This window comes from Melospiza georgiana, chromosome 8, assembly GCF_028018845.1.
Source record: "Melospiza georgiana isolate bMelGeo1 chromosome 8, bMelGeo1.pri, whole genome shotgun sequence".
Lineage (NCBI taxonomy): Eukaryota > Metazoa > Chordata > Aves > Passeriformes > Passerellidae > Melospiza > Melospiza georgiana.
This window is the reverse complement of record NC_080437.1, coordinates 29,886,782-29,913,727: the sequence shown is the minus strand read 5'-3', so window position 1 is coordinate 29,913,727 and position 26,946 is coordinate 29,886,782. Positions and strand designations below refer to the sequence as shown.

Sequence of the window (26,946 nt, the reverse complement as noted above, 5' to 3'; positions counted from 1 at the left end):
CAGAATGTATTCTAGGTATAATAAAAACACTTGCACTGCTTCATAAACTTATTCAGACTGGTTAAACTCTAACATAGCAAACTTCAGTGCTAAAAAAAACTGTCCAAGCAATTGAGGCTTTGATCTCTGTCTTTATTCACTTCAGCCTCTGTGTGTGTGGTCTGCTTTGTGCCAGAGCAGTGGCACAGCCCCAACAGCAGCCAAGAGCTATCAATGCCACAGTTTGAAAGGGGCAGATGTAGAAAGAACAGAATACAAACTTGATTCAACCCCAGCAAATAAATCTTACCAAGGAAGAGAGTAACCATCTGTGGGTTTTGCCAGATGAATTAGTTAAGCAGACCAGCTGTAGACATGTTTGTGAAGAGCTGATTAGATCATCAGTACAAAATACCTTCTACATTCTCCTAATAACCTTTTATTGTTTCAGTAATCGAAGTTTACAAGTTTAGACTCTCATTTTCATTTATGTTACTACACACTGCTCCAATCCACAATTAAGCTGTTAGTCATTAATTTCCTGTAAGAAACTGACTCAACAATCTTTCCTTATGAGTGAATAATACTGTCTCTCCCGAACCACTCTCATATTTGTTCAGTATTTTTACATCATCATCCCGTTTGAGGGAAAAGGTTTAAAGTACATCTCATTTTTCTTACATAATAACATAAATCAATCAACAAACTTGAAATATTTTAAGTGATAAAAGATTGCATGTTTTAAAAAGTTGAAAGGAAAGCATCAAACCTGAATTCTCATATTATTATTGAAATAAATTCCCCTCTAGCCCTGGAAAGTAACATCAAAAGAAATATCAAAGACTAAATAAAAGTAAATGAGGTTTTTATTGCTTAAAAATGTGACAATTCCTTCAATCCACTTACATACCCACACACGTGCTTCTGCTTTTGACCCCTTTTTTTTTTCTTTCCTATTAAGCAACTTGCTTTTCTCTAGTGTATTTCTGATTAACATACTTTGAAAACAGAGCACCACACAAATGTGGTTTTCTAACCACAACTTGTCTTGATACAGGGTATTTATGGTACCCCCAGATAAATGTGGTATTTGGGTTCAACCTACCCATTAGCAACACGGAAAATTAGAATTACAGGGAAGTAGAACAAGACATTATTTTAAAGTTATTTTCAACTGGCAAGGGAGGAATTCTGCTGCTGTAACTTGAAAGAATGATAATATCCTAAGAACATGTTATCTTTGTCCATTTGGACTACACAGACCTTTCTGTCTTTGCTTCTCCAGTTTTCTACAGCCCCTATTGCCTAATTTACACTAATTGCTATACACTAGGCTCTGCCTTGATGATCTGCCTTGCAGCTGTCTACAAATAGTTGTGTTGATCACTAAAGGCCTGAAGAGACATACACTGTTCTGGAGATAACTAAGGACTCTCCTCTACACAGTAGATATAAAAAATAAAAAAAAAATCTCCACAGGTTTGTTTTTTGGGCTACTCACTTTTCTACTTGTGACCCAACTCCTGGTCCCTACAGTGTGGAGTTTTTTTTTCCTGTTATTTTTGCATATTGTGTGCTGAGTTTTATCCCTCCCAGTAACAGCAACTTTTCCTCAAGATTCAGCAGAACTGGAAGTTTGTTGATTTGGCCATGATTTTCACTATTCATTAGCATCACTAATGAGGGCAATCTAGAGAACTCTCCAACACATATCAACCCCATGCAAATTCCGTGAGAGTCTCAGCAGGTTTCCCCTGAATCCATTATTTATGCATATATTCGTGTATCTGCAAACATTAGTCCTGTTAACTACAGCAGTGCCAAGGGCTGCAAGCAGCAGCACCACTCTGGAATGGGAACAGAAACACCCAGAAGCCAGCAGGTGCTTCCAGCTTCAGGCCATCATCCAAGCCCAGCTCCATGTTGTGTCCCAGCTGCAGCAGCAGGGCAGTAATGCAAAGCAATTCAGGTATTGCCAGCACTGTAATACCCCATCGTGTATTAGGAATAGAGTCCACATTAGGAATTAAAATACTGCCCTCTCACATTCCAAGAAGCATAAAGATTGTTTATTTGATATTAAGAAATTAAAACCTACATGGAACTGAGTTGAACAGGTAATCAGATTTGTGTACCTCAACTTACTGAAGCCTATGAACCTCTGCCAGATCCGCCACAGAAATGGAAGGAGTGCCAAACAGTGAGGATCAGCAAATGGCATGGACATGGGCATGAGAGAGCCGCCAAAATTCCAACTCTTCCTCATACCACACCTATCCAGTGCCACATTCAGTCTCTTACCTCACAGAGTGCTTTGAATGCTAATCATAAGGTGTCACAGATACAGTAAACAAAGATTCAGATTTTATTACTATATGTCATTACCCCATCCTCATGCGCATTTGAGCCCATTTTCAAGTGCCATAGTAAAATTCACTCCCAGTGTAAATCTCACAAAATAAAGACTTGAGTTCTCTACAAGCTGCAGAGAATGCTACATTAGTATAGAGCCAAATGAAGTATTCTTTATTAGTTTTTATATGAATAATGCATAAAAGTATTCTAGCAACTATTATTATTATTTTATTTTTGAACAGACCATCAAAGGAAAAAATATCACTTTGTTCCAAAAATAGAATAAGAAAGCATTAAAATTCCAGGAACTCATAAATATATTAAAAAGAAAACAATTCTTGTATTAATGTTTCCAAATGCCATGAGTTAATGGTATTAAAACCTCAGTGAAATCAAACCCATGTTTCCAACATCTGAGAGCAAATTTTGGTGCTTAAAGTGAAGCCATTAGAACTCTACACAAATATTAAATTGCAAGAATAAAATGTTCAAAGAACTAGTTCTTGATCTCAAATCATTTCTAATGTAAGAAAAAACATTCAAGATCACTTTCTGAACATAACATACACGTAGCCTTCAGAAATTACTATAAACTTGAGGAACAAGGAACTGATAGAAATAGAAAGACCAAGAGCATTCATAACTAAGGATTCCTACATAATACCAGAGGTCTTCTTATTTCTGATAGTTTTGTGAAAAATAACCTTCCAGAGCTCTTAGGGTTTTCTCCTTCTTTAAATAACAGCACTGTAATGTACACCAGCATGAATATACTTATTCATACCATGAGGAAACAGTTCACATGGGCTATTTCTGCACAGGGGTTGTGTCTGGAAAGGAGAACCTTTTCCCAATTTGTAGAACATGCACAAAGCTTCCTCCCTGCCATCCTTTCAATGAATAGCTCCACTAATCCACTGAATCAAGTGTAGTCTCTCACCACAATTCTTCCATTTTGCTGCAGAGAATGTGTTGTTCTGAAATGAGTGTTGTTCTGAAATGTGCAAAGGGTATAGAGGTACCTGATGACTTTGCTAGAACCTTACTCTACACTTGTTTTATTCAGTAACCTACAACTTGGTTTCCTGCATTATAAATCCAACTTACCATGTCCGAGTATTAACTTCATATCTGTAAAGATCATCCACCAGTCCATATTTATTGCCAGGCAATGCTTTGTATCCACCATGGACATAAACAGATTTTGTCAGTTCATCATAGACACTGGTATGGCCATATCCACCTTGAACAATTGCTCCTTTTGTTTCTGGGACAAGCCAAGAGTTGGACCCTTGAAGAGACATTAAAAAAACCCATAATTTAAAGGCTTACTACTGCTAAATCACAATAGTAGGAGTTTTAAAGATATAAAATAATTTCCAATATAATTCTAAATACAGCAATAACTATGGGGATTTATTTTAGGAAGTAGTTTTATACCAACGTATCAAAATATCTGCAATTATATAATGTTGTCAGACTATTACCTGCTACAATCAAATCAAAAATACATCATTGTTACAGCTGCCAGGCAGTATCTCATCCTCTCCCACATGTCACTTCAGCACTCACACAAACAAACAAAAAGCCCAGAGCTTTTTGAAAATATGAAATTAGGAGGTATGATTAATTCTCACCAGAGATGGTTGATGAGAATTCAGTGCTCCAGCTCCTTCAGATTCATTAGGAACACCTGTGCTCAGTCACAGGGAGTCTGAGGAGCCTGGCAGACACTGAACTGCAGTGAGTCGTGAGAAGCACGTAACATAAGGCAGCTCCAAGTGTGCATGGATATGGGCAGACACTTTGGGAGTAACCATAAAATTATTGAGCTAAAATCCATTTCTAACTGCTGTTTCTTAGTTCTTTAACTGCAAATATAGCCATTCAGTTTCAGAAGACTCACAAAAGAATAATTTGACAGCAGCTCATTCAATTGGCATTTAAATCCATGTTTTACATCACATGATTAATAACTGCAAAGAGACACCAAATAAAACCAGCCACAATAGCTGTTAAGACTGAAGAAGAGAATACAACTGGAAAATGTTTTACCATAGCAAAAAAAAAAAAAAAAAAAAAAAAAAAAAAAAAAAAAAAAAGACACCTATTAAATGCCTCTAGCCCCAAAATGTCTTTTTTTTCCCCCCTCCATCTTCCCACATGATGATGTAAATCACATAAAGAGCAAGAGAGCAAGCCAGGAGGTATTTCCTGCACAAGGCAGCCTATAGAGAAGAGCCTGTGATGATTGGAAGTCAGTGCTACAGATGTGAAACAAGAAGTCATTCACTTCCAGCCTCGTGGAGATTGACAGAACAGAGTCTGGACAAGGACATCCAAAGTGGAGCCATCTCCCAGTTCTTAACCTCAACTGGCTACCATTCCAAAGTTACTTATCCAAGGCCAGCACACACCACCATAAACCTTGCTTCCTCTGAAAGTTAGGCTAAATCTCATTCTGGTTTTTTATCTAATATTATGTAGGTAGCTTAGATTAACTCTTCCCTCTCATGAAGAGGCTCATGATTTTCAGTTATTACTTTTTCTAGCATACTTTCCTTAAATAGTTTCCAGGCATTGCCTCTATAAGTTACATTTTTTTCAGTAACAAGTGCTTATGGCAAGTTATAAAGTATAGATTCTGAGGAAGAATTGTGATGATTTTTGTGTATAAGAATGCTGGTATTTGTGGTAATACACTATTTATAACTGACACAGAATATTTACATTATTTATGTGTAGTGTAATGTAAGCAGTATTTTATTTCAATCCCCATGTTAGATATTATCAAGCCATGAAGAAGTGCAATTTTGAACACAAATATCAAATTTGTACAGATAATACAGTACATTACATACATATTACTTTGATAACTAATAGATTTACTTGATAGAATTTCTGTAAGAGGGTTGGTGAGAAGTCAGCCTGCAGATACACATTTCTATTGCCAAGAATATCTTCATTTATTTATTTAATGATCAGTCCTAGAGATTGGCATATTTGCTTTCAGGGAAGAAGAACTATTTCTCCCCATAAATTGGCACAATGCTGTTGACAATATGCATAATAGAATATTTTGCATTTCTATCTGAATGGTTCATGTAGCATTAATGGAGCATTATGGTTTATGTAGCAATGCTGTATTTGATGATTCTGAGGTCTTTTCCAACCTAAATATGTCTATGTAGGATTCTGTGTAGCACTTAGAACACTGTCACAGTTACATTGCATATTGCATCACTGTACATGACTTGGGCAGAAATATGAAAACCTGTTCCTTCTTGAATAAAAAAAAAAATGCTATGAATAACTACATAAATTCAAGGAAAGAGGTCCAGCAACATCTTTCTGAAATACAAGCCAAAAGCAGTGTTAGTTGCTCCTTCTACTTCCCATTCTAAAATTTAGCTGAGTTGCCTGAATTTCAAATAGTGAAATGTGTATGTACAGTTTTGATATCATTCACACTTCAGCATCTCGAGTATTGCATCACTCACAGAAAAATACAATCCTGTCTGTATTTAAAGACATTACTATGCATAAGATCTGACCTTTTGAAGCAGCTTATTGACATGAATCTTCACCTAGCTTTTTTCAACAAAAATTCAATTTTTATTGAGAATGTTTACATAACTCCTCATACTCAGAGATCTCTCTTTCTATCATTATATCATATGAATATTGAAATGTATATAAGAAAAAGAAGTACTTGATTGACCAAACTAGTAATTGAAATTCATTCTCAACAGCTTACAAATTCAAATGCAAAGAGAGCTTCATGAACAAACATGCCAGAAATAAGGAAATAGGAGGTTTTAAATTTTTTTTCCAGATTTAAATTTCAAGTCTAGTACACAATGTAAAAATAAGGAAGATACATCCATAAGGACATTCCAATTTGTCCTTATCATAACACAATATTCAGATAGATCAGGTAAAAAGAACAAAATGTCCAAAAAGCACCTTGGTGTACCACTTTCATTTTACCACAGTGACAAACTTGAAAATTTTACAAGCAACAAGGAAGCTTATGTTAACTTTAACAAAAAAGAGGAGGCATGTTACATCATGGGGCCACTTTTTTTTATATTATTTCAAAGAAATACTTTCAACCAAAAGCAATCTAGAACCTACTTCTAAAGTCACTAAAAAATTGGGCTAAAATACCATATTATGTTAATCCAAAGAAATTTCTGTATTGTAAAAGAAATAAAATAAAATCACAGAAGACTTATTCAGAAGTTTCTTAATATATAAGAAACCTTTAAAAACCTCAGCTAAACCAAAACAACATTATTATATTCACCTTGAGACTCACATTGAGATTCTTAGAAGGTTTATGAGGTATTGCTAACCTAAAGGGAAATAAATTTCCCTGGGGAGTAACCCAGAAAAGCTTTATGGTTCAAGTTAGTAAAATCATTCACATAATTCCCATGTCAGGATTTACTGGCTCCTCAGAAGTCGTAAGTCTGGGTGCAGCAAGAAAGGACAACAGGAAGCTCTTTTCTTCCTGCAGCAAGCACCACACCTCTGGAGTGGAAATAAATTCACATGCCTTTGCATGGTGAAAATCTGCCTGCAAACCCTGCCCAATTATTCCAGAATTTATTTTACTCTCATAGAAATTACTTTCTCCCCTAATCCGACAGTGCCAGAGACGTTTTGAGATTGGCTACACCTTTGATTGGTATGTTTTATTAACAAGAACTACATCCTGCATGAAAAGCTAGTGATTTCCACAATTATTTAAAACCTCTTCAGGTGTTTGTTAATCTAGACCTCACGGAAATCATGGCCACAGCAACTAAATAAGGCTTTAGCACCAGAATTCCATGTACCAAGTTCATCAAAGTACTGGATCCTAGAGGTTTCAGCTCATATGAACCAAAGGACAAACTGCCTCTATATCTCTTTTTAGGCATGTAGCAAATGCTTGAAAAAATAGCTTTCATTAGGACTAAAAGGCAAAATTGATAATATGTAGAAACAATAACAGTACAATTTGAAATGTTAAAGTAATATGATTTTAAAATCACCAGAGAAAGAAAAATAAGAACATGATTTTTTCTTTCTATAATATCAGAAGCCCTTATTTTTATGAAATTTCCTTTCCTATTCATGTGAATTCACAGGAATACTTCTCACTTCCTATGTCTTTTAAGTTTGGATCCTGAACTGCTAAAGTCCTCCCAAAAAAACAGCAATTCTTAATTCAAACCACCAGCTGAAATTTTATGGTTAAAAATGTGCTCCTACAGCTGCAAAACTGTAGATAAATGCCACGGCCAACACAGAATTCAGGAAAATTTACCACAAAATTCACTTAACTTAGAAGGGAGGGAAAGGAGGGAGATGCAGTGAGGTGGAATGAAACCTGAGAATTCTCTGTGGCAGCAATGGTTCAGGTACCCCCTGTTCTGCAAAGCACTGGGAGCCCCAGCAATCAATCCTTCATCAGATGAGGAGACTCACTGAAGGCAATGGGTTTCCACAGTAATACCCTAGAACTGTTACAAGTTTCCTTTGTGTTTGATGCAAGTGAAGCACATTTTCTCTAATAAACTAAATCTCTCACTAGAATATGACAAAAATATACTCCCAAAAAGGAAACATTAAAAATTGAGAATAATTGACACACAACTGAGAGAACTGCCTTCTCTTACTCCAAGCTTATCCCCATGGTAGGGAAGGTCTGAGGTTTTTCTTTGTTTCTACACTGCTTAACTACACTGTTTTATTAATCCTCAACAAACACAGCTGTAACATTAAAAAAAAAATAAATAGGAACAAGCTGTCCATTTCAACCATAAGGCCATCAATAAAATCAGCCAGGCAGAAGATTTTACAATACAAATCATGTTCCCTTCTTCCTAATTAAAGTAACAACAATAATAGGTGAGAATAAAATTGGTGCTTCTAGTCCATATTAAATCAACAGCATGTGAAGAAGCAAATAACTTAAAGTTCCAACAGAAGAAGCAAATAATCTAAAGTTTTTCAATAAACATTACAGTGAATGAGCATGCAGAAACTAGAACAACATATTGTTTTCTTCACAGGAAAAAAAATAATCTCTGACATGCCAAAAAAACAACTTTCTGAAAGTCAGTTTTTCTAAAAAATGTCCTTTAATACTTAAGAAATATTAGAATACTGTTGTAAAACATCATTCTAAGACCAGAGTTTTATAGTAGCTTTTATGCAGTTAAATTGGAATTTTTCAGTGCGACTAAAGAACATTATGGTGCTCTTCCTCTTACTGCCACTCACTTTTATCCTTTTTCAACACTGTTATATAATTTTGACACTGCCACCAGAGATAATGCCAGAGAGCATAAGAACCATCTGATTTTTGAAGGGATTTCCTGAACCTATAAATCTGTTTAAGCAGTGATTATATAAATATGCATATATGAAAAAAAAGTTAAATGGAACAATTAAAAACAATTACCATCCCTTAGCGTGTAGGTATTACTTTGAAATCTTGTATTATATCTCCTGCATATTTATTTATTGCATAAATAACTGAGACCCAGATAAACTCAATAGGAAAATGAATTAAACAAAAGTAGAAGACTATAAATTTAATTAGTAGGCATATAAATATAACTAAGGATTTATCAGGTATAGATTTTCCATATTATTCCATTGAAATTGCATCTGAACTGCACCATGGATATGATTAAAAGATTTTTCTTAGTTTATTTGATTTCAGCATTTAAAATCACCCCAGAAACAGCTTGCAGTTCACAAGGGGAATCCCAGACAAACATGGTAGTTTATTTAGAGAAAATTAGAGTTAATTTTCAATTATTATCTCTAACAGCAACATGTGTATCTTCAAGAGAGAATCCTACCTATAATGATGAACTAAGTTATTACATTTAAAAACAATACAACAGAAAGAAAATAATATACCAGCATTAAAGAACCTTTAAAATAACCAAATTATTGTTGGTTTTGCTCTTCTACTGCATGGTAAAAACAACAAGTCTGTGTTGAAAAACTATGTTTCATCCCAATTACCACAGTGAAGAATTTCTGGTTTCAATTTTTATCCTCTTTAGGGTACCACAACCACATACAAAAATGGAAAATGTCATGGTGCTCCAAACACACATGAAACACTATTACTGGGCAAGAAATCAAGTTATAACTTGAAGGAAAAAAGGTGAGACTTTATTTAAATTGAAAAACACACATTTTTCTTTCTGAAGAAAGAAAAATCACTTTTTTTTCACTTAAAAAAGACCAGCACTTTTTGCATCAGTTTGTGATCAAAATGATTTAAAAGTGACTTACTGATGTAGTACTCCTGCACAATGCTTGTGTAACCATATATGGAGGAATATCCAAAGATTACAATCATAACCACATCTCTGCTGTCCAGCTCTACTATGTGTGCTGAATGACCTTCCACAGCATATTGCTGTCCATGGACCAGGACTGCAGGAATTCTGGTACTCCATGTTTGACTGGGTATGTTGAAAACCCACAGCTCATCAGTGACATTGCCATAACTCGTTTCAATTTTGCCTCCATACATGTAGATGTCTTCCTGTAAAAATGGGGAGAGAGGAGAAAGCAAATAATGGATTACAGAAAGATAACATCTGAACTGCATACTCCTCTGCTGAGCAGTATTTCATAACTGAGCAATCTGATTTAAATCTTCCCATTTAATCTTACATTAACCAGCTCAATATCAGACACTAATCCCAGACAATGATACTTAAACTAAACCAACAATGATAAGGAGTCTATTTCTCTGAAAATAAACCTAGCCATGAAAATGACACCAAAATGAATCTCAAAGAGATTATTTCATCCAGAAAACCTTTAATTACATGGCACTTCTAATCCATACCGCAGCATTCTATTTAAAAAAAAAAAAAAAAGCTAAACAGAACGGATATTATATTGTTTTCTGAAGGAACAGTTCACAGAATTAAAACGTGATTTTCCACACACTTAGTCTATGGGGATTTCACTCAGCACATGGACAAGAGAGAACATTCTCTCCTACTAACAAGGTTAACTTAAGTTCTGAGAAAATCCAGTCACCAGAACCCAAAGAAAAGGGGAAATGCATATATGAAATCACAGAAGGGTCGGACGGTGCCTTAAAGATCATCTTCTCCCACCCCTATCACCATGGGCAGGGACACCTTCCACTATCCCAGGTTGTTCCAAGCAATCTTCCACTACCCCAGGCTGTCCAACCTCATCTTGGTTGCTTCCAGGGATGGGGCAGCCACAGCTTCTCTGGACAACCTGTGCCAGGGCCCCACCCCCCTCACACTAAATGCGTCTATGATTCTGTGTATTCAGTATCACACTGAAGAACTTCTTACCTGTACCTAAACCAAACTAAAACCTAAACCAAACCTGCCCTCAGACAGTTGGAAGCCACCTCCCCTTGTCCTGTCACTCCATGCCCTTGTAAAACATCACCCTCCAGCTCTCTTGCAGCCCCTTTAAGGTGCTATACAGTGCCACCAGAGCCTTCTCCTCTCCAGGCTGAACAACCCCAACTCCTCCAGCCTGTCCTCTTGGAGAGGTGCTTCAGACATCTGATCACCTTGCCCCTCCTCAGGACATGCTCCAACAGTGCTGCTTCTGCTGGGTGTCCCAGAGCTGGACACAAGGCTCCATGAGAGCAGAGCAGAATCACCTCCCTCAACCTGCTGGTCGTGCTGCTTTTGATGCAGCCCAGGATGTGGCTGGCTCCACCTGAGCACATTTACTGAAATCAAATTCCATAAGGGAGGACTTTGAATTCTTTTTAAGGAATGCAAAACAGAGATTCCAGCCATCATGAACCACACACCTTAAACAGCAGGGCCATCTGTTCTGGTAAGTAATGAGTGATTTACTCAAATATTGCCTGAAAGCAAATCCTACTGAATTTCACATCATTCGGATTTGTAAGCCAAGGTATGCAAAGCCACAGAATAAATTCCAGATTTTTGGCTTCACAGACTTGCTCAAGGACAGTTTATAGTGGGTGGAAAAAACTTCCTTTGGTTCTGAGATTGATACTCAGTCTTTGCTAGGACATAACCACCCCATACACTCTGCATCCCATTTGCATGCTGCACAGTTGGCAGTAGTCTTCTGCAATCTGCAATGAAATGTTTAGGGCTTACCCTAAACTCAGCCTTGTCAGGTTTAAATTAGAAGTAAAAAAAAAAAAAAAAGAAGCTGCAGGTTGAGAACATTTGGCAAAGTTTGACTTGACATGAAATACTCAGAAGAACAGTCTGGAAGACAAGGAAACAACCAAAGAAGTGTTTGCATCAATCATGCAGAAATTTCAGACATTGTAAAAGGAGTTGATGGATTTGTAAACATGAAGTGCTTTAGAGGGTTATAATGTCCCACACACCTGTGGTTGATGGTAAGGAACAGAGTTCAGAACATTTAGAAAAGACTCCTCAATACCCAGAGAGATAAGCCAGCAAATGCCTGACCAAACTGCCTGATGTACTTACACAGTACACTTGAAATTTCTGCAAAATTTTCAACTATTTTTTTTTTTCATTTGAGGCAGGTGAACATTTCTCAATTTGGAATTTAAATCTTTCCTGTGCAGGGGTACTCTGTGCTACTGGTGGTGTTTGAACAAAAGATGTTCACAGAAGGAATTTGTAGTAGGATTAGAGAGATGTGTATCTGAACCCATTCTTTTCCTAAGAGATAAAACATTTCAAAGAGCTTGGTAAAGACCCACAAAAACTGAAGAAGGATGTGCACTGATCCAAAGGAATGGTTTGAACAAATATTCTTCTTGAAAGGATCCTATATGGCTCATTCCTTACAATACCACATAATCTCCAAAGTCAAATCAGCATCGCTAAAATTGTGAACTACTTATTTTCATATAAGTACTTTTTTTCATATGCTGATAACTGACTACAGCATAAAGAGAAAGCTAATTAGGGAGCTGCAGGGGCTGTACTACAGTATTTGAAAAAAAATATTTCTGACACTGAGGAAAGACCCTTAAAAAAAAAAAAAAAAAAAGGTGACCTAAAGAGCTGCATGAACTTTGAAAGTATTTCTCGGACAGCTGACAATAGCAATGTCCCCCTCACAGTTCTGCTTAAATGATTCAAAGTTCAGATAAAAAAACAGTTCTGTGAGGAGTAATCTTTTAGGTGACACAGCAGATCCTGTATACAAGAATATTCACAGAGAAAAAGACAAGAAGGTCATGACAACTGCTTTATCAGCCACAAAATCAGATTTAACTAAGCTTTGCTAAGGGCTATTTCTGAGATTAAGAAGCTCCTAGAGTTGGTGAAAAATGCTTTAAAAGTAAGTGATGATCAGCTGAACACAGACAAAAACAAGCTGAGAGACCAAAGTCAGTGGAAGAAATACAGAACTGAAATTAAAAAATGTTACATGCATACTTATACACGGCAAAAACCAACCTCCTAAGCACATGAAGACAGACATTTATTTGGAAAGCCTTAACAGGAATGGATTGTAGGAATGATACAAGTGCCAATGGTCTTATGCAGCATAAAAATTGTGACAGAATAGAAGAAACCCTTTTATAAATTTTATACTATCTTCATAAATTACTTATATTCTAAATATAAGTCAAGGTATATGCTAAAGGTGAGGCTTTCTGGAAGACACAAGAGGGTTTAAAGTATGCTAGTGCACAAACACTGCTGACCTTTACCTGAATTAAGCATAGCAGATATTTGTTTATAAGATAGCAAACCAAGGAGGACTGTAAAGTAAAATAATATATTTTTTTAAAAGTCAACAGAAAGTATAAAATTGAGAGTCTTTGTGAAATTAGTGCAAAAAATGTGAAGAATCTGGCCCAAATTAAGGACCTTAAAAACTGTCCTCAGTCTAGAGGAGAGAGTAGGACAAGAAGCCGATTTTTCCAGGGAAGAGATAACAAAACAGGTAGATAAGCACCAAGAAGATACAAGGCCTCCAATACATTCATATTTTAAAGTTCTGATACCAGGTATCAAAACGAACACCTTCAATTATAGTACGAGATAGAAAAATTGAACATTTTCTCAACAAATTAACCTTGGCCATATTAGATATTTTATCATATGAGTAACATTCTCTGAGAAGTTATGGGAATCTTGAAAGCCTTTGTGGTTTTTAAAGCAAAATTTCATATAACTATTACTTTATGCAAATTGAAGTATAGAAAAGTACATTGTTTACTGAACTTCAGAGCTCCTGCTCAGTAGGGAATTACAGAAAAACGAGAAATTTCTTCCTGTAAACAGAGCAGGTCGACAGCTCACTCAATCATGACATTCCCACCTACAGATCCCATCAGTTGGTTTCTTGGCAGGTGTTCAGGTCCAAGCCAACAAAACAGCCAGAGCAGCTCCTGTTTGCTTCAATGGAACCAAAACTTTCCAATAAATGTTTCCATTTTCTCAAATCGCATTTTTTCCCTGAGAAAACTACTTCAGTGGAAAATTTTGATGAACCATAATGATAAAAAAAGATGAAAAAAGGCATATGATCTGTAAATAGTTGAGTGTGCATATTGGACAAAGATGACAGCAGAAGGCAGGAATGATAAGACCAAAGCCAGGATTTGAACAAAATAGTTAAATCACATTTCTCAAGAGAAGAAAACATTCATTGAATCTAGGATTTCTCTTATAGAGCAATGAATGACATGCACATTTTTGACTGGACAAAATAAAACCAAGAGAATAACTCAAATATAGGAGAAAAAGTAAACTGTCACAATTTGAGTGTTTCAAGAACCAATACAACTTACAGTCATAAAATTCCTCTTAATTTCTTCATCTTATTGATACTGTCATCATCTTTGCAGATGATGTTTGTTAAATAACCATATTATTTAAATAAAATTAAATGCCTGGTGGGAGAGGTTAAAAAAGAAGAGGGAGCCAGACTCTTCCCAAGGTAATCCAGCAAATAAACCAGATGTGATGTGCACAATTTAGAGGAATTAAATTTAAGTATAAGAATACACATTTCTCTTTTCTCATTGAGAATGCTCAAGACTGGAAGCGGTTGCTCAAAGATCCTTGAGAGAGGAGCATTCTGCAGAGAGGAAAAATGAAACAGATCAAGGAGGATATTTTAAAAGATCACTAACAGACCAGGAGCTGACCATTGTCCCTTAAGTCCCAATCAACAGACTGTACACCAGAGCAGAGTAACATTTGCACACACTTCACACTGAATCCTGAACAGCCAAAAATCATTTGCTTGATTAACCTTGGACATGTTCTCTTCACTACACCTTATCTCAGTGTTAATATTGATTTTATATTTCATATAAATGCAGTAATTCAAGGCTTCTAAAACTTCACTTCTTTTTATTCCTAAGACTTCACAATTTTTCTCTTTCCTAAAGGAACAATACTTAGCTGCTGTACCTTGGAATGACACACTCTTATGCAAATCCTGCCTGCATTCCAAAAGAATCTTATCTGGTAGATACCACTAAAAAAATGTTTAAAAAAAACCTCATGCAACAAAGGGGTAATTTATAATCCATTTCTAATGAATTGGAAGGAAGTTAATCACATTAAAACAATCACATAATTTTCATTTTGCATTTCTGAACTACATCATGGCTACACAGAAAAGTTTCTCTCTCAGAAATTAGTTTTCTGTCTTAGTTCTTATATAAATCTAAACTGTTCCTGAAGAATTGGCCAAGGAAATGCTACTCATAAGTCATCCTCTATTTTCTTGAAACAAGAACATCAATCTTTTTTCTCCCCTAGATTGTATCCACACCTTGATATTGAAATTAATTTTATGTAAACTAACAGAACTCTAGCATTTATTAGTATTTTTGTTCTCTCTACTTCTACCCCAAATTTCTAAAAGTTTACTGAAATTGGTACATCATTAAAGCAATTCTTTTTTTTTTTCCGAAGAAAAATACAAGTCTCACAAAATGTTACCTGGCAATAGCTCATCCTCCACAAGCCTGTTTTTTGCATTCAACATGTACCACCTGGTTTAGAACTGTCTAATACCACCTCTTCTTTTCCTCAAACTGCTATCCTTTAATTTGGTTAACAGTATCAAGAACATCCTATGTGTTGTATCAAAATTAAAAATTAGTTACATTTCTACTTTATCCAGTAATCCTCCCATTAGACTATGTCTGGCAGACTGGAAAGTAGTCTTCACTTAATTCTTCCTCGTGAAGCCTGATTTACTAATTCTTATTTTTTTGTGGGACTATATTCTCTCTGAATAGGAACCTGAATAAGTTACTGGAGAGGAACATTTGAACATTTAACTTTAACTGTCCCCAACAGGACCTAATTCAAGATCAAGACAATACTGCACCACATTATATGTCAGGAGCTCAACCTAATCAAGAGTGCTGTCACTTTGTTTCTTCGTTAGTTGCAGTTTTGCAATGTTTGCTGGGTTTATTAAAAGGTATTAATTAATAAGTGACCTTACTTGGACTTTACTTTCAAACCAATTGGGATATAACATTGAAACAAGGAATGAAAATATGACACTTCTACATAAAGAACCAATCTCTTGATGAATTAGGGTCCCTTCATAGAAGGGAACTCTGAAGAGGCTTTTCTCAAGACTATGTGCAAAAATTGTTGGGTAGCTCATCTCACCTACTTCTCACACTTCTGAGATCTGTAAAGCAGAATTAAGAGAGCAAGCTGTGCATAAGATGTAATCCAAAGTTACAGAACAATAAAACTACAGAAATTGCTGGTACAACCTACCAATAGCTACTTAATAGAATAGTTAGAAAATACTTTTGTATTTCCAATGCTATTCAAATTATACTACAATAGCCAACAAAACTAGGCATTAAAAGAATAACAATAAACCAACTGGTGAAAGATTTTATCTAGTTCATAATAAAGTAGGAAAAGTTTTTACTCTTTTTTGCTTTGTTAACACTAGCTTTTGAGAAGACTAATAAAAACCCAGAAGATATATACAGACTCAACATCCACACTAATTAATTTGTAAAAAGAATCAAAACAATTACCCTTTTTTAATAAAGTTTTAAAAAGAGAAGTAATATTCATAAAACTCAAATGAGTTAAATTAAATTTGACTATATATAAAATGGTCTGTGTACTTTATGGTTACTCCTACATCAGCTTGCCTGCTTCATCTCTATGGCCAGTCTCAAAGAAAACAAACCTCCAAGCCCAGCCATCCTTCCAGGGCCTCGGGACCAGGAACCAACAGCTCAACTATGAGGCCAAATGCAACCAATTTAATGATACTACCAAAAACTAAGTCCCAAAGGTGATCACATATACATCTTGCAGGCACCTCCCTTTCTCCTTAATTCCAGGGATCTAGTGTTTTGGAATTTACTCTAACTCCCTACCTAGTCATGCTTATCAAAGCTATACATACCTACTCTAAAAACCTCACAAGTCATTTCTTCCAGTCTCTTTATAAGCCTATTTCTTATATAAAATATTTCAAAATACATTGATATTTTCAGTATCAAGGTGCCAGAAACTACATACAATTTATGAGATGCAGCAGAAGCACTTGCTAACAGCACCTTTCCAGTAATCAGCTTGAAAACTATTTAACAGTTTAGTTGGTTTAAAAATAAGAGCTCGTTTCTGCTCTCTCCTCTATAAATGCATAAAAAGTTTTGAGGATTTGTTATAACTATACATCAGTGGGAGTCCTCAGATCTTTTTTTCTTCAGAAGAAAGAAGAACAGTACTACAGTTTTTACCAAAGAAGCTTTCTGAGGGAAATGGGCACAGTAACTTACTTCATTCTGCACAAAGTCAATCACACAGCTGCAATTTATCTTGCACCACAATCGGGCAATGCTGGCTCTGGGCTCTCACTCCAGCCTAGCACTAGGCTTTGAAATCTCAGAAGCTCGAGTCAAAAACTTAATCTAATTTCTTCTCTGTGGATATTTTTTCCTATCAACCATAAAGGAAACATTACACAATTACTGGTACAGAGCTGAAAACACAGCTCAAAGCTGCCATCTCTAGGTATTATGTTCTACTGCTCTTCACTCTAAATTACTTTTTCTCTTTTTTCAAGAGACTGAAGATCTAAAATAAAAAATAACAGAACTTTATCCTGACAAGTCAATGTAAGAAATTACTTCAGAAGGGAGTACATTTTCCCATTGAAATTTCTATGATTTGCATGATCAGCTTCTTTTGGCCCATGGAACTTCTGACATTTTACATAATCACTAGTACACGCAGCATAGTAGTTCATTATTTCACATAGGTTCATTATTAGTGAATCCTAATTGCTAATTAACTTCCATCTTCAACAACAGCCACAGCTTCTTCACTATACCTTTGCTTGCAGCTTTCATTATCATTAACATGAGTTGCACTACTTCAAAGAGATGTCTGAATTAACATAGATCCCATTTAATATTTGCTGGTGAAAGGACTTCTAAAACAGTTACCCTTTAGTTTGGAATGTCTCAAGAAAATATTAGCACAGTCAAATAAAAAGGTTAAATTACATTTTAAGCCTTTATTCTGAACTGCTAAATGATACCTTACTCAATGTTTCTTGAATAAAATGTCCACATTCTACAGGAACTGTAATAATCAAAGTCACTGGTCAAAAAGATCTGACCTTTCAAAGAACAGATAATACATTAGTAATGAAGCAGGGAACTGACAGGAAGAAAAGCAAGCTTGGAGTTGATGTTAGGGCACGCACAAAACCTAGTTTATATTACTACTGAAAACACCTCTGCAATATTCACCATGCCACACACAGATTCAATATCTCTGTAAGAACAGATGCCAGGAAAACAACACAAAACAAAATATCAGCCCATGCCCTAAATTCCTCTTAACTTGGAGGAAGCACTCAATATGTAAAAGGAGCCCAAACATAAAAAGAAACTAAAATGTACAACTAAAAGGGTAAAATCTTTAAAAGAAAAATACGAAAAAATGTGAAAAAATTAAATGCAATACATTTTAAGACATTGTTGCTCAGATTACAAGAACATATCCTATTTGAAAAAGAAAACAAAACTTTCTATTACAAACAACAAAATAAATAAAGTTTAACTTAACAGAAGAGTAATGGAAATTTAGAAGAAAAAGTAAAGTTCAGAAACTTCACTGGATTAAAACACAGGCTCACACCAAAGCAAGCTATGAAATACCTTAATGAGATGCCTACTGAATTTATATATGAAGTACCAAGACATCACCTTTCAAATGCATTAGCAATACAACTAACTAGATACTTTGTGGTGCCAACAGACTGAAGGAGTATTCTAAGAGAAAGGCATAGCAATAAAATGAGGTTAACTGTCCCTTCATGGTAGACTTTACAGGTATTTCCATAGCAAAAACTAAAAACAGGAAGTTAATGTAGGGAAAAAAAACCCCACAACCTAGCAGAGAATGTCCCTGGAATCAGTTCTGAAGAAATTAAAGTGCTACCCCCTATCTGTAGACCCTGAATTCCCTATGACATCAATCTCTGAGGTAAGAACACACTATAGACTGTGATTCCTCCTTTTTCAAAAGGGAAATAACTGAATTAGAAGAGGTAAAGACAATGGTACAACATTACCCAATGTATGAAGTATTATTAAAAACACAAGGTATTTTCAGTATGAAAAAGAAATGGTGGAGTGTGTGATGGTCTTACAGAATATCATTAGTATGAGGAAATAAATGGAGAATAAGAAGTAGGGATTATCAAAATTAAACCAACTAGTACCAGTTCCTGAAAAGATTTTATTTCTTAAAAAAAATGTTTTGGAATTCTTAGGCGCAGGATGATGTCAATGTTAAAATAAATACATGGTCCAAAATTGAAAAACAACAAACAATAAACAACAGGAATTCATAATTTTTCCACAAAAACACTACACTATTTTAGGGAATCCCAGCTGCAAAGTAGGACAGTATTCTGAGGAAGCTTCTGCAAGTTCCTATCATTTTTTCTCACATTCTTCCCTAGGCATGCACTGTTACCATTATTCAAGAGGTGTTACCAGGCGAGATGAACACTCAGGTCTGACTTGACGCAATCCTGTTTGTCCTGCCCTGCTGGCACTGCCTTATGCAAACAAAGGAAAATTGGTGACAGCAATTCTGTATTTCTCTGTCACAGTTAACAAGCCTGTCACCCTCTGTAGCTTGTCTCCCTGATAGCCCCCTCAGGCATAAGTTGGAGCCTTCTCTCCAGTCCTGTTTCCTTGTGCTCCTGGATTCCCTGAGCAGTCCCCACACCTGGGCCATTGCTTGCCATGGCACTGCCAAAGGACCCTGCAAGCAGCAATTGGCTCTGCCTGTGGGGCTCAGCCCCTGGGCATGGTGCCTGGTGAGCAAGAGCACTGCCCACAACCCCAATTACATCTCACACACAACTCTGCCTTCTATTGGCAGCTGTAGCTCAGAAGATTTATGGTCAGCAAAATGGTTGAGAAGTATTGCACAATCTCTGTTCCAAAAACCATGCAATAAACCTAAGTACTGAAGAAGAAAATATTAATACAAAATATTTAGAAATTAAATTATCCTCAAAAGTCTCCATTCATGGTGACTCATTTTAAGATCACTAACAGCACACAGATGGAAATTTATTATACAGAACACTGAAGAGTCCAAACCTGATATAAAGCAAGAGTATGTCCATATCTCTGAAGTGGCCCTTTGGATACAGGCACTACATTCCATATACTGCTTTCCAAATTGTAGCTACAAAAGAAATAGAAAAAGAAACATTTTCAACCTGTAGACAAAACAGAAGGGCTTGTATGTTCAAACTAACTCCAACATGGTAATTTGTTAGTGGGGCAACACAATCCTTTGAACTATTACAAGAGTGCAGTAACTCGTGACAGTGCATTAAATTTACCTCAAGCAGAACAGGAGCACCTCTGTAAGGGACTCATCAACAATCTCAGACAACAGGAGTAACTAACAAAAACCACAAGACTTGCTCTAAATCATGTAAAAAACCCCACCCCACCAAACTGCTCATGCCCCATGCTTTTGCACTACTCTGAAGATTTACTGCTGGGAACCCTCTTAAATATACGGTTGATTTTAATTTCCATTACATCTTCATTAATTAATTAATGCATAACATTAGATGAGAGGTAAAAAAAGATTACAAAGGTAGAAAAGAAAAATCCAAAAGATTATGGGATTTGTTTTGTATGATTGCAAACGTGTGGAAGAAAGCAATAGGTAGACAACAACAGAAGAAGTAAACATGCTAATAATATGCTAATAAATAGAACCTAATACTTGCATTTGCCACATTTAGGGCCTCTACATATGAAGTTACCATCCAAATCCCCTGGGTCCTATTTACAACAGCTGCTTCAACTTTGTTTGTAATAGGTGGCCAAATACACACACAAACTGCCATAAGTATAAAAAAGTGGAATACAGGTGACCTGCCTGATCCTACTGGCATGGCACCAGTAGGTCAAGTGCAAGCACTAAATAAAAGTGCCCTGTAACCATAAATTAACATCAATAAGGAACATGGCTTTCAAAATGTACAGTGTGCAAATATCAGCAGTGAATTTTTTTCACTATTTTATCACCACAAAGCTCCCTATGTTTTGCAGTTTTTCAAACTAAACTACATATAGATAAATACATATTTGATGTTGCCCATATTTTCACTTTCTATAACCATAAGAAAATCACAAACACAAAATAAGACCATTAACAAAGAATCTAAAAGAGATAGAAACCTTCCAGCTCAATTAGAAGACAGCAGCTCCCTCCCTGGTAAGACCTGCTTTCCCTAAGCCCCATGAGAAAGGAGAAATCACTCACTTCAACACCATTTGGAAGGAGCTGTAGTTGAAGGTGTAGCCACCAATCACCCACATGAACTTGCCGTGGAGCACGGCCTTGTGGGAGGCACGGCCCACAGAGGGGCTGAAGGGCTTCACGTTGGGCAGGATCCAGTAGGACTCCGTGGAGGGCACGTTCAGAGAACAATCTGGGCCTGTTTTGTAAACAAATGTGCAATTTGTGCAATCTGTTAGACGGGGATGTTAAAGCCAATAAAGCAGAAACAGGGGAGGCTTAATTACAGATGTCAGGATTGCTCATTTTGATAAAATATGGTGTACACTTTTATGTTTAACAGATGCTCAATGAAAAAATTGACAACATGGGATGTCAATCTAATTGAAAGCATTAGATTAGCTCAAATAATAACAGTTCATTTCCACATTCTTCTCAGAAAAGAGACTGTGAGTCACACATTGAAAGAAAGGCACAAAGTGTCACATTTTTAAATGACCTATCATATAGGTTTAAAACTTTCAGCACTCTATGTTACCTTTGGAGAAAAACTATACTGTATTTGAATCAGAATAAGTGTATATCAAATCAAATATTACAGTAAATTAAGTTACAAAATGCATTATACTATATTGTCTTAGAAGTAAAGCTTTCCCTTTGGAAATGGCATTCTGCACCATTTTTCAAGACAAAAATACACTATCAAGTGCTTTATCAAAATAATTATTTGAATATTTAAATTTTATAACATTTTATAGACTATTATACAAAGCCACCAAACCCACAACTACTACATACGATTTTCAAATATATTTCAGCCAATCATTTTTGTCAAAGTAAGAAAAGTCAGAAAAATGCATCATTTCTTTAGCTATAGGACTATTACAATCATGGACAGCAAAATCAGTTTTTATTTGCTCCATGATAACAAAAATGTGATTGCTTCATCATCAGTTTATGCTCCAGATCTTATGCAAAACTTGAATATATAGGGATATGTGTGCATATATATATATATATATATAAATATAAATATTGCTGATAAAGGTTGTTATTTCAGGGTCTTTGAAGAACTATAGAACAAGTTCCTGTCTGATCATGTGACTGAATAATAAAACAATATACAAAATTCAACATAGTTAAATTGAAAGTTAAGTAAGGTACATTTTAGGATCATCTCAGGATAGCTCATGAAAATATTACATCACCACTCAGCAATGGTCAAAATAAAGAATCGTGTCAGAATCAAGAATCCTGTTACCCCACTGCATAAATCTGTGGCTTGTGTAACCTTAGAAAACTGTGTCCTACTTAAACAGAAGAGATTAGTGGACACTGTTTACACAAGTGTAATAAGGATGTTTCAATTACAGAAACCACTGAATTCCTTTGAACCACTGACTTTTTCACTTGGAAAAACACAAAATTTGGAAGTGAATTATAAAAGTCTGTAAAATAAGTGACAAAAAGAGGGTGGATATGAAGAGCCCACAGTCTCTCTGAATATAAAGAGCTGAGTTCTATGAAATGCAGCTTGAGGAAGCCATGTTCAAAGCAAACAAGAGGAGACAGCTCTTCATGTAAAAAGTATCAGATCTCTTTGGCAAGGATACTCCCCTGGCAAAGGGTGCTCCAGACGCAAATATTTACATTTGTCAAGGAGAGATCAGACACTTTTAGAATAGAGAGATGCTGAAGTTGACTAAGTACACTAAATAAGTAATAAGCAAGTTTACAATAATTTTAAAACATTATCTTGGGGGAATGGGAGCACAGGGAGATAATGTTTTTCCAATGTTTATTGTCATTTTGGAGGCAAATTGTTACAGTTACTTCCTATACACAACAACCAGGCATCCAAAGTGTGCATAGCCAGCTGTCAACTTTTCCTAGTATACTACAGAAGAATGATGTCCACTTGTATCCAAATTATCTTCCATTCACTAAACGATGGAGACACTCAATTCCCATAGTTCATTATACCTTCTCCTTAGAAAAGATTAATGGTATCTCAATGAGTTCTAACGAGAGCATGAACAATTCAGTGTATTATTTCTTAAGCATTAATAATTGATACTATAATAGAATTGTAACCTCAGCAAAATCGTGATTTTGGGAAATCACCGGAGGAAACAATTTGAATATAAAAGAGATTTAAAATAAACAATTGATTATGCATTCTTTGATCAGGGAAGAGCTGAAAATGATGGAAACGGCGCCTGCAGGTCAGGAGGAGCAGCGGGATCCCTGCCAGCCTTCGGGATGTGGCGGCCAGCAGGGACCCCTGGTGGCGAGCGGCGAGCGGAGCCGGAATTCCTGCGGCACAGCCGACACAGATACCGGGCACCGGCTGCAATTAAACGAACGCAGGAAAACCGCCTCACACTCAGCTAAGAATGCAAAAATCTCAGCCGGATCAGAGATGGAAAGAATGTCACAGACAGCCCTCCTTCAGCCTCAGTGCTCCGTGAGAGCTGAACGGCAGGAGAGGTGAGAGGGAAGCAGAAACACCCCTGTGCCACAGAGTCACAGAAAACCTCGGGCTGGAAGGAGCCTTAAGGATCATCTAGCTCTGCCATGGGCAAGGGCTGACCACGCTATCTGTCAGTCGGGACAAAAATGGAGTATACAGCTGCAGAAAGGCAGAACAATAGAATAGTGGTGGCCTCTATCTAAATATCATTTAAAAAGCAAATTCTTTTGTATGGCTATCGCTTTATAAAAACAAGGTAAGTGTAGGATTTATGAATAGCATTTATAGATTTTCCTACTTGAATACATACACCATTATTTCGGCAAAAATACATATTCTCTTCAGAAACATTACATTCACTAAATACGTGCCTTCTGTGCAACAAAGAGCACTACAGCTGCAGAACAAAGATAATGAAAAATATGGTTTGTTATGTTTTATGCAAATATGATTTTTCTCCATTCATTTAAAATTGAGTTTCTTTCTTATCTTCCTAATGTGTCAGTCAATCCACTGGGGATGGAGGGGGGAATGCTTTAAAAACAGCAAACAACTTTATAAACCTGAACTAGAAGTCAATTACGTTATCCTCTAAGGTAGGAAAAAACTCTATAGGTTTAAAAAAACAATTTATCCCCACCACACAAAAGACATAATCTAATTTCTATTTATTGAGGAGTTTCATGAAAAGCCATAGTAACAATCTGTTGCAGTAGTTTAAGTCATAAGATCAATTTCCACCTAAATGACTAAACATCATCTACTGTCTTCAAACCAAATCTTTTCCTTTGGGAGCACAGAAGAAAAAAGCAGAAGTGTTGATGCATTGAATCTAAATTTCACGGTGCTCTTCATGCAATCTAATCAAAGCAATTTTAAAAGTATTTGTTGTTTTTTCTGGTTTTGTTTGTCTGATCATATGAATTGAGAATTATTACATTAATGTAATTTTTCAACCACCACATCTCAGTGATTAAAACCAGTCCTACAGTCAAATCAGTTGTGCTGGAATGGCTCAGTAATTCCTTCTAGGCATTTTACAGTAGGTGTACCCATGTATCCCCACACTGCCCCTGCACAGCTCTGCAAGATCCATACTGGAAGTAAGTAATTCTCCTTTCCTGCAAACAGCCTTGCTGAAAATGAGACTGAATGGCAGGCAGAGAGATCCTGGTGAGGTGTCCAGCTACAGCAGAGGGCAGCAAGCTGTGCCAGGACTCAAGTTCCTCCAGGAATGACAGAAATCCTAATGCACATGAGCTGATGCAGCTCTTGAAATGCCCCTGGGTGTTGTGTGCTGCTCCTCAGCCCCGTTTGTCTCCTCAGGCAGGAAGAGGGGATCACCCAAGGCCACCTGGCCATGGGAGATGCCCAGGCTCAGTCTGAGCAGGGGAGCCAGAAGGGCTGCAGGGCCTGCCATGGGTGGGTACAGCTCCACTGCATCCTTTAACAGATCAGCTCCAGATCCCACACTCAAGATCAACAAGGCTGGCACAGGAGATAAGGCCAGATGTCACAGCATTGTCTACTAGAAGTAGGAAAAGCTCTCCTAGTCTTCCATGACTGAGAACAAGTACAGTCTCTGGTAGACACCACGTGAGATTTGTCATCTTAAACAAAAACAGGTTTTGCTCCTCAGGCTCTAAAAGAAGCAGGGACTTTGAGATCAGCTATAGGTGACAATACCCATTGGACTAGTGATTCTGAGACTCCATCCTAATGGCTGCAAGGTACCAAGCTCCAGTACCTCTGCTAACAACTTCTAGAAAACTTCACAGCTCTACAACAAAAGCCTCATCTCAATTCTTAAATGGTGTATTGATGACCAGTTCATCCTAATTTTTCTTCTACCAGTGTTATTATCACTGTACTTAAAGACCTGGTCTGTCTATACACCCTAGAAATGTTTATAAACAGCAACACTCTTCCCTCCCAGCCTTGATTTTACTTGTTTAAACAAATCAGGCTCTGTTAGTGCCTTCCATAGCCCTGTCCATTTCTCCCTCTTGAGTCTGTTTCTATCTGTATTTATAAAACTGTAATAAAAAAAACATGAAACATACTACAAATGCTTTCATATATTTAACTGGAACTTCTATGAGTGATCATCCTACCAGTGCTCTTGGCACTTTGGAGTTTGCAGAGCATATAAAAGTAATAATGTTAATTAGTTCATGCTCTAATTGAGACAGACAAGCAAGTTTTCTCCCATGTCACTTTCTACATTTCAATCCAAGACTATAAAACAAATTCTTAATGCTCTTAGTCCCTAAATGTATTAATTTACAATTGATACTGAAGTAATTAAATCCTACACGTTATTTGCAGACTTTTTCGCAGGATATTCTGGTTCTACTTCGTATTTTAAGTACCCTCCACCTCTGTATTACCAGATTTCATTAGCAGCATTATAGGTAGATTACAAAAAATTATGTAACACTATCAGTCCCAAGATCAGCCTTCAAGGAGCATTGATACCTTTCCATATGTGTTCAACACACCCACTCACAATTCATGATGAAGCAGCTGAGTTCCCCTTACTGTTTCCTTGTGTACCCACTGCACTCTTCATTTTCAAAGATTTCCTGTCATCAAATGTTGAAGTTCAGACAAAATATATTGCCTTTTCATGTCAATTTTCTTACAGACTATCTCTGTATGACCTACACTGATAAATTCAGATTTCAACTGTTCTGTTATTAATCACAATATATGTTTCATTATTTCTTTCCTCAAGTTATGGTCTAGAACTCTACACAGTGCTGAAATGAAGTTAACAGGTTTTGAGCTGCATTAATCACTTTCTTCCTAATCTTAAATGAAGGTGCTACAGATTACAAAGTAAATTTTGTATCTTACCTTATCAGGGAGATCAGCACCATCTACTTCTTGTATTCAGGACAAAGTATTGCTTGGGATCATTATTTTAATCAAGTTCTATTTTCATACATTTAAGTGTATGCCTTTTAAATAAATATTTAGGTCATAGATTTATTCTAAATGGATTACATTTTTCGTTAAAACTCACAAATAGCAGGGGACTCCCTTCCTAAATCTCATCCTAATTAGGCAGAGAGAGCATTATCAACCCAGTTAATGGAGCCATTTAGTGAAACAAATCAAATAAATTCTGCTAAATTTGCTTTCACTAATTGTCAAATGACACCATAAAGGTATTTAAAACTGTAGCTGGCTCTTCATTTACCTGTGATGTTCTTTCTCTTGCAATATGGACACTTGACTTTTCTCACACAATTTTCAGACATTAAATTTGTAATTAAAATAGCTATACTTTGTTTACAAACTGCACAATCCTCCAAGAAGGCTTATCAAGTTGTTAAATTC

The 26,946-nt window shown here is 36.3% G+C and overlaps 1 protein-coding gene across 2 annotated transcripts in view; it reads right to left on the bottom strand.

The window, feature by feature from the left end:
- The window catches only part of ATRNL1 (attractin like 1), a 429,920-nt gene that overhangs the window by 355,769 nt on the left and 47,205 nt on the right, over positions 1 to 26,946 (bottom strand). For both annotated transcript variants that reach the window (XM_058028925.1, XM_058028926.1), the window contains exons 6-9: positions 21,153 to 21,327; positions 19,967 to 20,054; positions 9,643 to 9,898; positions 3,442 to 3,625 (exon numbers count right to left, since the gene is read on the bottom strand). In XM_058028925.1, coding sequence (XP_057884908.1) covers positions 3,442 to 3,625; positions 9,643 to 9,898; positions 19,967 to 20,054; positions 21,153 to 21,327 — 703 coding nt within the window. The remainder of the gene's footprint in view (positions 1 to 3,441; positions 3,626 to 9,642; positions 9,899 to 19,966; positions 20,055 to 21,152; positions 21,328 to 26,946) is intronic.